The following is a 15,120-nucleotide window of genomic DNA, read 5'->3' as shown; positions in this document are numbered from 1 at the left end:
AAAGAAATCTCCCATGCAGTATCCTGCTGTCAACCCATGGACAATACAGATTCCACATCCAAGAAGACTCAGAAGCAGTGCCTTTGTCACCCCGTACCACTCAGCACTTGAATACCTCCATACTTTACTCTGTCAAGGCCAGTGCTGTTTTTCTGGGAGAACACTGGGGGATGCGTACCCCTAAACTTTTTCGTCGACAATTTTTTTATGATGTTGAGAACTTGGAAGAGTGCCAAAGATTTATTTCATGGACGTAAATTTTTTATTTCATTTTTTCGTGTTGGTAATTGCAATACGAACAATACCAGTGTAGTTCTTGGTGCGAAAAGCGATGCCATTGACTGTTTCAAGCATTTCGAAGCTGCGGCAATCGTTCTCGGCAACTGAATCGTTGGCAACCAGTTCAACAAGCATGTAGTGCCCTCGCCAGCTAATAGTGGGCGATGGTAGTGCTAAACGGATATGCATACGCTCAAAAGCCAAGCTACCAATGGATGTCTCTACAGTCCCGCTACCTGGCTAAAAGCAGATGGGTGGTACCCCATGCTTCAGTTATAAGTAATTTTCGCTGCATTATATCCAATGTCGGAGCACCCTCAAACTTTTTTTTAGAAAAAAAAAAGTGCTGGTCAAGGATATACATTTCTCACCCCAAAATGAGACCCTCTCTCCCTAATAGCCTCCCAATATCAGCAACTGTCATCTTGTCATTCTCCTAAATTGCATAACTTGTTAGTCAAATCATATGATGTTCCTAAACTCTCATCCTTAGCCCAAGGTCCCTGCTTCTGAAATCATTCTTGTTGTAAAGCAACTTTCTTGTGCCAACAGCACAGTGCTTCATAATCACTATTAAACTGCATGAGTGGAGGAATGGGCATAGAGAAGAACTATCTGCCTTTGTGTAAATAACATCTCATTATTTTCTCTAGATCTTAACTTTGTCTCCTTTTTCCTCCTCCCCCCCCCCCCTTTCTCATTTTCTTGTTTTTACTTTTATGATACACCCCCCCCCCCTTTTTCATCTTTATCTCCTCTCGTCCTCACCACTACAGGTGGGTCCTGTTCACCCTGCAGTGTGAGTGACTGTCTTTCCTTTTTAATGTTCCCTAACTTATCACTTTCTCCTCTTGAAGACAAAATTAATAGTTCCTCACCACATACAGAAAGCACTGAGTCACAGACAGGTACAATGAAAAAGAATGCTAAAAATATTTCAGATTTTGGACACAGTCTTCCTTCAGTAGTAGAAAAAATACTGCGGTCAAAGGCACCAACCACCTTACTACCCGGAGACAGTAATTGTGTGTGCGAATTGTTTTTGTGTGGATGTGTGAGAGTTTTCTGCTTCTGAAATACGACTTTGTTCAAAAGATAAAATGTTTTTGGTGTTCTTTTTCATTGTGCTTGTCTGCAGCTCAATGCATCCTGTATGTGGTGAGCAGCTATCTATTCTTTCCACATGGTTGTTATCTCATCCTGGATTTTCCAATGGTTTTATTCTGAACTAATAGTTTTGAAAGCTAGGATAGAGTGTGTACTTTTACATGCACTCTATGTATTGGCAGTACTAAACACGTCACATCCTAAAGGTGATCATCACCCAACTGTTATGTCTCATATGTTTTTAGTTTTCCTGAGTGAAGTTTTCTTTTTATAGAATAAATATTTACTTCCAAGTTTGTTTCTGGCTTAATTAGGACACAAACACTCTCACAGTGAACATTTTCAACATCTGCACAGGAGAGTATAATAGCATTAAAGTAAAGTAGGAGCAAATTTGTTCATTACATTAGTTATTATTTCAGTACTGTCATACTGAATAAGTGCTTTCTTTGAACTGATGCTAACAAACATGTGTGTACTGACTACATGTTAATAATCACAGGTTAGTTAAGCATTCCCAAAACAATGCCTTCAAAGCAGTGCAACAAATTCATTACATGTTGAATACCACCCCACTGCAACCACACACAGGTAACATGTTAGCACACCAATAATACTCATGCTGCTAATCAAATTACCTTTTGGGACAGATGACAAGTACCTATAAGAAAAATTAGATGAATGACACAGTAAATTAAGGGTTTGCAAACACAGTGCATTTGGAACAAACACTGGTTATTTGACAACAAAAGAAAGTCATTGCCAACACAGTCAATTACTCTGTTTCTTGGTTAAAAATATAGTTCTGCCAGGGTAATTGTTACAACCACATCTAAGAAAGTTAATCTGGTATGTTTATATCTACTTGTTATTAACCTGTCCATACAGAACACTTAAAATATATGGTTACTACTAGGACTCATAAATGAATAGCCAATGCACAGGTTTTAGAGTAGCTAACATGTAAAACAACAGTGAGGAATAAATTTTTATCTAACGATTGTTACCACATCTGTTTCCAGAAAACAAATCAGAAACAGAGAGAGAGGTATGTGCCTTGTTTCTTGATTTAAGAATAAAAACATAATGTATAAAGCACAAAATATAGAAAGGGTAGATTGCTATGTATCACATAGAGGAGGCATTGAGCCACTGATAAGACCTATGAAAAAAATGCTATATTTATATTCAGCTTTTGGACTAAGTCCTCCATCTCACTTGCGCACGGGCGGGCGCGCGCGCGCGCACACACACACACACACGCACACACACACACACACACACACACACACACACACACACACACACACACGGCCACTGTCAACTCCTAGCATTAGGGCGTCAGTGCCCGGAGCTGAGAGCGGCCATTTTATGCTGATTGTGCTTGTATGAATATGTGTGAGTTTTCTATGTCTGATGAAAGACTTAGTCCAATAGCTGAACATAAATACAGTATCCTTTTCAGTGTGCTGTCTGCTACCCAACAGTTCCTCTATGCAGTGAGTAGCAATCTATCCTTCCCATATTATTTTTATTCCATCCAGTATTTTCCATTGTTTAAAAGCATAAATTATGACGTATTCCCAATTACACTTTTCTTTCTTACTGAATTACATAAGCTCCACATAGGATTCATACAACTGACGTGCACCAACATAACCGTTATTCGTTAGAGCAAAGAGTTATTGAAACCCGAACCCACATGCCGACCAAATGGCTAACTGCCATGATGATTATTCGGTCTGACCGATATGTCGGCAGGCCTGTAGCTGACCTGGATTCATGGCATAGTAAAAGTCACGCCACTCGTCCATCCAGACCTCGGCGACACGGGCGGCGTTGTGCAACACTATCTTAGACACTCCGCCAGGGAAAGTGTAGGGGGACTTGTCCCTGAACACGTGGCCGACGTGCGAGCAGGGGATGATCTCCAATTTTCCGCCGCACTGCCACACCTGCAAACACAACGCTCATGCTCCGCACAGTTTTCTGCAGCTTTATGTGGTACATGACCCAACATTCACAGCAATATAGTCTATTTCAAGCAGATGATCAGTCTGTCATAACAAAACAGGAATACTACCTAATATACATGGGTTAATTTAACATTGACTATTTGAAAAGTTAACAAGATAAAAGTAGATAACAATACTTGTACAATACAGATTCTTTCTCTAGTGACACTATAAAATTATGTGTGTATATCAAATCAGTCATACACAGTACTTCCATTAACTACAGTTTCCTCTCTTCTATATTAAATGGGCCTTATTCTCACTTTTTAAACAATGATTATGACACATCCAATAAATGCAAAAACCAGTCCTGTCTCAATATTCTAAAAGGATTATGATGTTTTGAAGGGAAAAAAACAGACAATTGTCTTTATGGGAAAATCTCAACCATTATCTTTTATCAGTAGCTTGCAACCATAATCCCTTCCACATGACTATGACCAAAAGAAATTGAAAAAAAAAAAAAAAATGTCACTATGTGATTGGTGATTATAACTGAAGTCATTAATGTTGTAATTTCTCTTGATTCCCTTAACTGATGAGATTACTGTACCTTATGGTTTCATCAAACATACCTTTCATTGGTGTCCAAATAAAAATAGTCTATAATGAGAAACAACTTGTAACATTGGTCCACTGGAAGTGGTGGTTATGTTCTCCTAGAGAAAATAGGTTACAGGAATTAGACATGCAGTTTTCATGGAAAATGTGCTTCCCTCCATTATTGGAAAAGATTGCTTTAATTGCAAGACTGAATTGAGATCCTGTCCATTCTAGTCGGCACAACATGAAGCATGAACTAACAGATTTTTCCACCTCTTTTTGGTAGAACAACATTATAAATGAATAGCACAATACTATGCTTTTCATTAATAATTATGAAATATCAGCTAAGTCAAACATTATGTAAAACATTATGGCAGCAGAGACCGAAACAAATATACAATAACACAAACAGCAACTTCCAGAACCAGCTTCTCCACCCCATTCCCACACAATTAAACAAACGTTGATGTGGTACATAGATTTTTATCAAATATTACTCCATTTTGCAATTTTTCTTACAGCTAGTGCCCAAAAATGATGTGCTAATTTAATTTTTATTAACTACAACACCCTCCCTGCACCCTCTCATCCGCTTTATGTTTTACTCCACTAGATTTCTGTGAGCAATAGACGCAACGAGACAGTAGTGTAACATCAATGATGTGATGCAAGACTGGGTTAAACAATGGTGGGATGGGAAACAGACCACGGCCTTTTCCAGGGGACTATCCCAGCTTTCACCATTTACAAAATTTAATTTTAGTTTATGGATCCTGAATTGCTAAGTTATCTGGTGTGCTTTTGTTCATTACTGTGATGTTTTATTTATGTACAGTACACAAGTAGCAGTAACTTCATACCTATTGAATACTGAACACATATTCATATTTGCATTCAAAACTGCCCATACTTTAATATTCTCAAACGATATTTGCTCTTCTACCTCAAACAACATGGACAGCCTGTGAAGTGATCAAATTTAATTCATTACTGAAACTACTGTTTTCCATGATGAAATAGTTCCTCTGCATGGAATTGTGTACTATGAGGGGGAAAAAAAGTCAGCATAATTGTGTACTATTAGGCCAGAAACTCTAAAAAAAAAGTCAACATAATTTAAAGAAACAGAAACAGTCCTAGAACACACATAATATGACACAAATTGTAAACTAGTCCACTAATTTACTAGGGAAGGTACAGACAGTAGAGATATGCCACACTGCAATAAATATGTGGCATAACAAAATCTATCAAAAATGACAAATTTTAAATCCCAGCTGCAACAACCCACAAGCATCTAAAATATAGCATTCACATCAGGAGATTCATAAAAGACTATCCATACAATTTCAATAAAACACAGCAAAATAACTAGATAAGATCAAGAATTAAATATCAGTACACACACAGTTAAAAAGGGTGCTGATTACTTTGGCTAGGTGCCTATTTAAATATAATGGATGACCAAGCCACTGTGTGACACATTAAACTCTTACACTCAATATTTTGGGAAGGAGTCCTAACATCACACAATACCTTAAAACATGAATCACACTCATCTCATTATCAGTTAAAATAGAGGGCAGCCTTGTTGGAGATCAAGGTCTATGATAAGGTGGTCTACAAAGATACTCAATTAAAATAGGCTGTATTGACACCTGTGCTCCACATCACTGATGCAGTAGTGGCTCCTTGCAATGGAGGAGAAAGCCATGTGTCAATAGGCAATATCCTACTCTGGCCTGTAAGGTCTACTTCTTCAGCTCATAATGGTCGACAGGAGGTAAGCCGTTGTCGCAATGAAGGTTTCACTGATGGCAGCTTATTACTCTTCACTACCAGCCATTTAGCCTCCCACAAACACATGGTCTTCTGGGTCACATACGTGGCAACAGACTGCAGGGGGGGTTGAACAGCAATCAGGAGGTGGAAGGGGGCAAGCTGCCTTGGCAGCTGTGTCTGTGAGTTCACTGCCCCAAATCCTTGTACGTCCTGAAACGCAGTAGAAAATTATTTCCTTTTCATGTCTTTCCAAGAGAAAGAGAGTGTCCTGCACCTCTTGCACCATCCTACCTACTGGGTACATCAGACCAATGAAGAAGGTCACTTTGGGAATATGAGCAGATGAGAAATTTCTTGCCACTACGTCATCTCATGTGCTCCATTGCCCTCAGGATAGCAACCAATTTTGCATAATAAATTTAAATTGCTCTGGGACCCCTATCCTAGGCCAAAGTCATAGAATATGGAGCACCTGATAAAATCCCCCTGCAAAGGATCATCCAAGTAAACACTAATAAAATGTAGGTTGCAGTTTAAAATCTTGTAAAATTTTGAAAGTATAAGATGGTGCACAGTTCTTCCTGTGCTCAGTGAATTCGAAAACTAACCTGAGCCTCTTTAGTAGCCAATGGCCTCATTGCCCTGGTGATCTTGGAACAGCCAGAGCCCTGTGTTCTTGACATACGATGAGGAGGAAATATCAAACAGACAGTGGAGGCTTACTAGCCTCTGCACACAAACTAGCAACTGGACTCGTCCGACAAGCACAATACTCTCATGGTGAACTACATTCAGCATTCTGAGGTATGAAAGCCTCACAGATCCATAAATCTGGCAACCGTATTCAAGCAAGGTTTCTGCAAAGACTTCGTAAAACTGGAGCAGAACTGCCCCGTCAGCTCACATACACTGATGAGTGAGGCATTTGGAGATGTTTCAAACCTTGAATTTTCTTAATTTCTGATCTTTAAGGTGTGGTGGCCACATTAGCCATTCACTAAATGTGAGGCACAGATATTTCAGCTTTTCCTAAAAAGTTTGAATAGTATCCCCCTGTTTTAAAACAAGACTCCAACTCCCAGAGGAAAAAGGCCAGGTGTTTCCTTCCATGTTAGTGGAATGGAAATCAAAACCAACCTTCTCCTGTGTCAACTGATAATGACAGAAAGCTGGGTCCCAGCTACAATCAGCTGTAATATTTGTATAATATTCAGCCAATGTCTGAATGATGTCCCCCAGCAGTGTGAGGTGGCACCTCCATTCTCTTACAGCTGCTACTAGTGGATGGGAGCTTCACCTGGAAATCCTCCTAATCGCTTCCCAAAACTTGACTTGTGGATGTGGACCCACTGCTGGAGCTCAGGAACTCTTGCCAAGACCTTTCCTCATTTTCTCAAGTTATTCTCCTTCCTTTTTCCCTTGCCACCCAAAAGGTTGCAAGTTTCCCGTCTCTAGGGCACCAACTGAACCTTCTTGTAGCTACCCTCCTGTTCCTGATTGCAGAAAAACACTCATCAATCCACCAAGGGACTTACTGCTTCCTCGGTTTTCCTGAGACTTTGGAATGGATGCATTAGTGGTTTCTTGTATCATGGCTGTAATGGGATGCACCTAGTCCTGGACGTACCCACATTGCTAAAAAACAGCTAAATAGCTGTTAAGGATACAGTTAGCCTCTCTGAACAACCATCTAAGCAGCCTCCTTTTGAGATCTGCTCCATCTGGCAGATGGATTCAGATTGAATAGTGGTCATTGCCATGAAGTTTGTCATCCAACTCCCACTGGGCAGTGCCTGCAAAGGCACGTGAGCAAAAGAAGAGGTCTACAGCTGTACATGAACCTGTAGGGATGCTGAAATGAGTACCCTGACTCATGTTCATAAATGTGATGTTTTCAGTTTGTGTGCAATCCTTAAGTACTTGATCCCTGAGACAAGTGGTGTTGGATCACCACAGTCCACTGTTTGTATTAAAATCTCCTAAAAAGAGAAAGGTATGGGGCAGTTCCAGCAACAAGCTGTTGAGGATCTCACCGTCAACTTCTCATGGTGCAGTAGGTACAACATAGCAGACTGTAACCTAATGTCGACTGCTAGTAGTGTTGCGATTAAGATCACTGTTGAGGAGTGGAATGTGTCCTTAATGAACATCGCTACCTCACCTTTAGCCCTATCACCAATAAGGTACTCTTTTCTGCGGGGGTGATAGCCTCCAAGAAGAGGTGTGTCAGTGCTTTTAAAATGGGTCTCTTGGAGACACAGGCAGACAGGTCTGACCTCTAAGATGAGCCTCAGTTCCCCAATTTGGATCCCGTATCCATTAATATTTTACTGAAGTATGGGAACCATTTCAATAATGTTGTTTCAATTTACTCCAATCTTTGTGTTGGGATGCTGAGGCACTTGTAGAGCAAGGGGGAGTGGAGGGGCTGTTATGGTCTCGTCATAAGGCATCTAACTCTACGACACCCTCCTCGTCAGTCAGATATGCCAGAATGATGTTTGATGACACCTGGGGACAATACTGTGAATCTTTCCCTGTCCCTTTTCCCTTCAACGATGATGGAGCAAGGTGACATTGGAAGACACTCTGCTTTTGGGCTGCCTTGTCCATGTTCACTGCTGAAGTGTTGCACTTCTCTGGGTGTCAATGTTACCTGGATTGGTATGCCTTTTCTATGTTTGCTTTGGGATGTACAGCTGCAATTAGGGTGCTAGTGGTGGGTAATAGTTCACTCGGCATCATACGCATTGAAGCACTTTTTTTGGAAACAGGTTTCTTCAACGTGGAAGCAAAAAATGTGGGAAAGACAGGGGTTTCATAGCCTCATTCCTTCTTGGCTTCAGCATAAGGAAACCACTTTGTCACTTTTATTTCCTGAATTTTAAGCTCTTTGGCAAATACTGTGCAGTCTTTGCTCCCAGAGCAGTTGGTGTATACCACTGGAAAAGGGCAGTCAGTACCACATTTATGGGCTGCCTTTCCACATTTCCCCCAAGTTCCTTCACCTCCGTAATTCAGGGTTGTGTGGCAAAATCGACGGCAGTCATTTTTATCTCCCCATTATTCCAGCACATTCTTTGTATAATGTTGATTAAGACCAGTGACACCCACTCTTGCTTCAGTTCCGAGATGTCCAAGTCCATTATATCATAGGACTGACTACACCTGTGCTCGAGTTGAAGAAGTTGTATGTCTCAACACTATCACAGTGGCCCAGTTTTTTTCTTTTCTTTTTTTTTTTTGTTTTTAATTCCATAGAAGCCCCACCTGCTTTGACCCATTAGTTTCAACCAAAAAGACTTTAAGGTACCAACCTGACCCTTTATGAATATATAAGGGCGACGCTTTTTCAAATGTCCCCTCCTTCTTGTTCAGTAGAAACACAGTCTGGTTTATGACTCCTTGATCCCTATTACAAAATACAATCTCATTAACAGGAGAACCAACCTTTCTCAGTATTTTTGTTGAATAGGTGTGAATACTTCCAGACAGAACCCCACCTGCCTGGGTAACCCTTACACAAAGAATATTGAAGTGGATGTGTTATTCTGATGATGATGCAAAGTTCCTTTATGCATGCATGCATGTCCATTGCAGTGACTACAGCTGTTATGAAATACATTACATGTATTCACAATTGTGAAGAAGGACAACCATCAGCTGTAGAATGGAATGACTGCAATGAAAATTTGTGCCGGACCAGGACTCGAACCCAGATTTCCCGCTTACTGCAAGTGGTCACCTTACCATTTCACGGCCAGACCCATGGTTGACAACATATGGAAGTTTGGGTCTGGCCACGAGTCGTGCATGGATAGCCAAATGATATGGCGACCTCTCGCGATAAGCGGGAAATCCAGGTTCGAGTCCCTCTCCGGCACAAACTTTCATTGTCCTCATTCCATCCTACCTGATGGTTGTCCTTATTCACAATTGCAAATAAATTTAATGTATTATATAAAATTAGGTGCGGTGGCAGGTCCCCAGAGGTTGCTTGAAAATTACTTCCACCTCACCAGCCACACATCTTATCAGTGCACACCATACCTTGACACTGACACCTTTCTTTATAGAGGTTTTTACCATTCTCACAATTCGGGTGGTTAAGCCATGATCTCCACTCCCTGTGACACACAACAATCCACCATTGCACCACATGGTGGTCGCAAAAGAATAGCCACAGCTTACGGTTACAGAGGACTGGCGACCTTGGATCACTAAACTTCTCGCAACAAATGAATGCTAAGCTCTCTTCAGGTGCTCGCCATTTGAAACAACTCAACACACAAACGAAGCTTTATCAAAAACATCACGGATGTGGCAAGCATTACACCCCTGGAGGGAGGGAAGGGAGGGAAGGGAGGGAAGGGAGGGAGGGGAGGGAGGGGGTTGAGGGAAGGGGGGATTTAAAATCCCATTCTATTTGACATCAAAGTTCCTACATGATTGGACATTTCTTTCTGCAACTATTTTCAGAGAACTGTTACCATCCAGCTGCTGAAAAAGCATATTATGTGCAAATACTATGCTGTAATGTTTATGGGCATTGTTATGGGCTTGGCCTTTGAATTCTATCAATAAATCATGTGACTGAATACCGGCTATTGAAGTAACTGTTTCTATGTTGTACAAACAACATTGTTCACCACTGTATTTAGTTCCTGGAATAAAGCAACAACTGGGAGCTCAAAGACAAGGTATCAAATGCCAACGGAACTCTAGGTTTTCTGTGTACGCCAGTTTTCAAACTGTCCGCGAGTTCAGAGGCAGCACTAGAAACAGAGTGTTATAAATGGTCTTAGACTCTATTTCAACTAGATACTGAAAAATGGTACATCTTGCAACTAAAGCTACTAAGAGTTAAATCTGCTTCCTCAATTTTAGGTGGACTTACCCTGAAAGACATTTCCAGATTTTCACCACCCCAAATGTCCATTCCTTCATCATATGCTCCTAATTCATAGAAGTAATCACGGTCAATTGAAAACAATCCACCTGCCATTGTTGGTGTCCGCAAGGGGGCAGTGCGATCTCCACTCCGCCTGTCCATTTCCCTCTGAGGCACCCGGTACCTGTAAAACACAGATGCTGACCACTGTTGGTATGAGCTTGATTTAACTTCCAGTGAGTCAATTACAAGCTACATATTTCTGTCTTGTTCACTTGAACACTTTTACAATGTTATCACAAAACTTTCCCAGCAGAAAATTTTATATTACTTTGTTGGGATACACTAATCGGATACAGTTTGTATAATTATTATTAACAAGACAGCTTTCTAGCCACTTTAATAATGTAGTCCTAAAAGTTGAGGTGAATAGGGATGAAGACTTTTTAACTTTGTAACACACACTTTTCTCCAAAGTTAATCCCTAGGATCACTGTGATGCTATGGCCTAGAGAGTATGTGTACGTATGTGTGCATGCATATGCCCACATGTCCGTGAAGGTACTTGTTCTCAAGCTTTATAAAAACAAGGCTACATCAATTATTTTGATTTGTTGTTTAACTGTTAGCATTTTTTCCTTGTGGTAAGTATTTGCCTACCTCCCAGATAACAGTATGACCTTCCATTCTGTATCTTCTACTTTTGTTGCTATTGATTTACTGACAAGTTTTCATTCTTTACAAAAATTGTCTGTAAATATTACAGATGGTCCTTCTTTTACTGGCAGCAAACTCTAGAACAACCAACTGGATCCCTTTTTACAAATAACACTTTGTCGACAGTAAGATCATTAGAGACACATAATTAGCTTAGTTTCAATACATTTACAGTCGATACACATCTTCTTCTACAATATCTAATTTTCCATTGTGATTTTACATTATTAGGACTCAAATATATGTTCAGACTGTTCTAATTCATCTCGTTCTGTCTCATTCATGATTTTCTTTTCTGTTTTACCACTGTCTCATTCATCATTTTCTTTTCTGTTTCACTATTTTCCTTGTTTGCTTAAGTGCTGCTGTTTTGTCTTGCATCACATGCACCTGATGGACATATCACTAACTTGGTAATACACTCCTGGAAATGGAAAAAAGAACACATTGACACCGGTGTGTCAGACCCACCATACTTGCTCCGGACACTGCGAGAGGGCTGTACAAGCAATGATCACACGCACGGCACAGCGGACATACCAGGAACCGCGGTGTTGGCCGTCGAATGGCGCTAGCTGCGCAGCATTTGTGCACCGCCGCCGTCAGTGTCAGCCAGTTTGCCGTGGCATACGGAGCTCCATCGCAGTCTTTAACACTGGTAGCATGCCGCGACAGCGTTGACGTGAACCGTATGTGCAGTTGACGGACTTTGAGCGAGGGCGTATAGTGGGCATGCGGGAGGCCAGGTGGATGTACCGCCGAATTGCTCAACACGTGGGGCATGAGGTCTCCACAGTACATCGATGTTGTCGCCAGTGGTCGGCGGAAGGTGCACGTGCCTGTCGACCTGGGACCGGACCGCAGCGACGCACGGATGCACGCCAAGACCGTAGGATCCTACGCAGTGCCGTAGGGGACCGCACCGCCACTTCCCAGCAAATTAGGGACACTGTTGCTCCTGGGGTATCGGCGAGGACCATTCGCAACCGTCTCCATGAAGCTGGGCTACGGTCCCGCACACCGTTAGGCCGTCTTCCGCTCGCGCCCCAACATCGTGCAGCCCGCCTCCAGTGGTGTCGCGACAGGCGTGAATGGAGGGACGAATGGAGAAGTGTCGTCTTCAGCAATGAGAGTCGCTTCTGCCTTGGTGCCAATGATGGTCGTATGCGTGTTTGGCGCCGTGCAGGTGAGCGCCACAATCAGGACTGCATACGACCGAGGCACACAGGGCCAACACCCGGCATCATGGTGTGGGGAGCGATCTCCTACACTGGCCGTACACCACTGGTGATCGTCGAGGGGACACTGAATAGTGCACGGTACATCCAAACCGTCATCGAACCCATCGTTCTACCATTCCTAGACCGGCAAGGGAACTTGCTGTTCCAACAGGACAATGCACGTCCGCATGTATCCCGTGCCACCCAACGTGCTCTAGAAGGTGTAAGTCAACTACCCTGGCCAGCAAGATCTCCGGATCTGTCCCCCATTGAGCATGTTTGGGACTGGATGAAGCGTCGTCTCACGCGGTCTGCACATCCAGCACGAACGCTGGTCCAACTGAGGCGCCAGGTGGAAATGGCATGGCAAGCCGTTCCACAGGACTACATCCAGCATCTCTACGATCGTCTCCATGGGAGAATAGCAGCCTGCATTGCTGCGAAAGGTGGATATACACTGTACTAGTGCCTACATTGTGCATGCTCTGTTGCCTGAGTCTATGTGCCTGTGGTTCTGTCAGTGTGATCATGTGATGTATCTGACCCCAGGAATGTGTCAATAAAGTTTCCCCTTCCTGGGACAATGAATTCACGGTGTTCTTATTTCAATTTCCAGGAGTGTAGATCTGTATCAGGAACACAGCTGGTAGGAAATGATTAAAGTACTGACACAATACAAAAGGGAGTAAATTTCTCTCTTTCCAACCTGATAATCTTTGCGTTAAGTAATGTTAAGTTTCCACAGTTTTGCACTACAAATATTTGTGAAAAAAAAACCATTTTGTCACATGTTCAATTAATACCAAAATAGTAGGCTAATCATATCAGCCAAACACAGAAGATCATTTTGATTCACAGCAGATCATAAGCCATCCTCAACAATGCTAGCTGTGCTAGCAATGTAAGCTAAACTGCAGAGCAGTCAAAGTTCAGCAATCAGTTTCTAGTTGGTCCACGTTTTATTTTATTTATTTTGACCTAATATCACTTTTATCTCTGGAAAAACTTTTCAAAATGTGGTTGCTCATCAAACACACACACAAATTCATGCAATTAAGAACTCATGCCCATATTGTAACACAAATAATGTTACTCCAAGTAAATTATCTGTTTTTTATATCAAACAATGGAAAATCTAGGATGGAATGTAACAATATTATGAAAAGGAAAGTTGCCACTCAACATATAGCAGAGATGCTGAGTCGCATATTGGCACAAAAAAAAAAAAAAAAAAAAAAAAAAAAAAAAAAAAAAAAAAACAACACACACACACACACGACTGCAGCCTCTGGCAGCAGAAGCCACACTGTGAGCAACAGTAGCAATGCATGATGGGAGTGGCAACTGGGTGGTGGTAAGGAGGAGGTTGGGGCGAGGAGGTGCAGTCGGGAGGTTAGACAGAAGGCAGGGGAGAGGTGGGGAGGTAGCGGGAAAGGAGAGAAGTAAAAATACTGGGTGCATTGGTGGAATGAGGGCTGTTTACTGCTGGAATGGGAACAGGGAAGGTGCTGGACGGATGAGAAAAATGACTGACAAAGGTTGAGGCCACGAGGGTTACGGGAACGTAGGACATATTGCAGGGAGAGTTCCTACCTGCGCAATTCGGAAAAGCTGGTGTTGGCGGGAGGAGCCATATAGCACAGGCTGTGAAGCAGTCATTGAAATGCAGGATGTCTGTGTGTGTGTGTGTGTGTGTGTGTGTGTGTGTGTGTGTGTGTGTGTGTGTGTGTGTGTGTGTAACACATGCTGTTGTGTTGGGCATATATATGTATATATTTATCTCCTGAGCATGCTGGCCAACACGACATCCTTCATTTCACTGACTGCTTCACAGCCTGTGCCATATGGACCCTTCCCACAATCACAGCTCTTCTGAATTGCGCGTGTGGGAACTCTCCCTGCAATATATCCTATGGTCCTGTAACCCTCATGGCATCAAACTTCTTTCAGGGTGTATACACGGACAAGGAAAAGAAATTCACGGATCTTCCGGTTAAAAATTCATTTTCTCCTGGGTGAAAACACACTTTTTCCATGTTAAATGACAGTATACTTTCTATCGGAACTGTAAAACGTATCCTTTGAATGGATATGGTTTTACACAGCAGCGTAGAATTTCCCACCGCTTTAGAAAACGAAACTCAGGGCGAAAAAACATGTTTCGGAAATATCTTTGATGTGCAGCAACATGTACGCTGCACATTTTTGTATTACGAAAGTATAAATTCGAATTCCACCAACAGGAAAATTTAATGGTTTAAATTAATATACATAGCAGTGCTACAAGAAAAGCAAAGCTTTCGCATATAGTATTTGTCTCAAAGATTAATAAGCTACAAGAGAAGCTAAGATTTCACATGTAATTTTGATTTGTTTAGCACATGTTACACTTTAAGATACATCACACAAATACGCCAGTAAATTTTTTAATACCGACATAAATCTCTGATCTTCTGGGGGAGAAATTTTCTAAATGGCTTGTCATCAAAGAGTTGATTTTTAAAAGAGATTTAGGAAATTCATCGTACAGTCTCGCACATGGCTCATCTTGCGTAAAAGAAAA

General features: G+C 41.7%; 1 protein-coding gene across 3 annotated transcripts in view; it reads right to left on the bottom strand.

Annotated features, from left to right (window-relative positions):
* LOC126162790 (polypeptide N-acetylgalactosaminyltransferase 5-like) overlaps window positions 1-15,120 on the bottom strand; it is a 217,469-nt gene that overhangs the window by 21,134 nt on the left and 181,215 nt on the right. For 2 of the 3 annotated variants that reach the window (XM_049919508.1, XM_049919509.1), the window contains exons 6-7: window positions 10,627-10,804; window positions 3,161-3,341 (exon numbers count right to left, since the gene is read on the bottom strand). In XM_049919508.1, coding sequence (XP_049775465.1) covers window positions 3,161-3,341; window positions 10,627-10,804 — 359 coding nt within the window. The remainder of the gene's footprint in view (window positions 1-3,160; window positions 3,342-10,626; window positions 10,805-15,120) is intronic. The other variant, XM_049919507.1, reaches the window with a different exon arrangement.

The sequence above is a fragment of the Schistocerca cancellata genome, chromosome 2, assembly GCF_023864275.1.
Source record: "Schistocerca cancellata isolate TAMUIC-IGC-003103 chromosome 2, iqSchCanc2.1, whole genome shotgun sequence".
Taxonomy (NCBI): Eukaryota; Metazoa; Arthropoda; class Insecta; order Orthoptera; family Acrididae; genus Schistocerca; species Schistocerca cancellata.
This window is presented reverse-complemented; position numbering and strand designations above follow the sequence as displayed.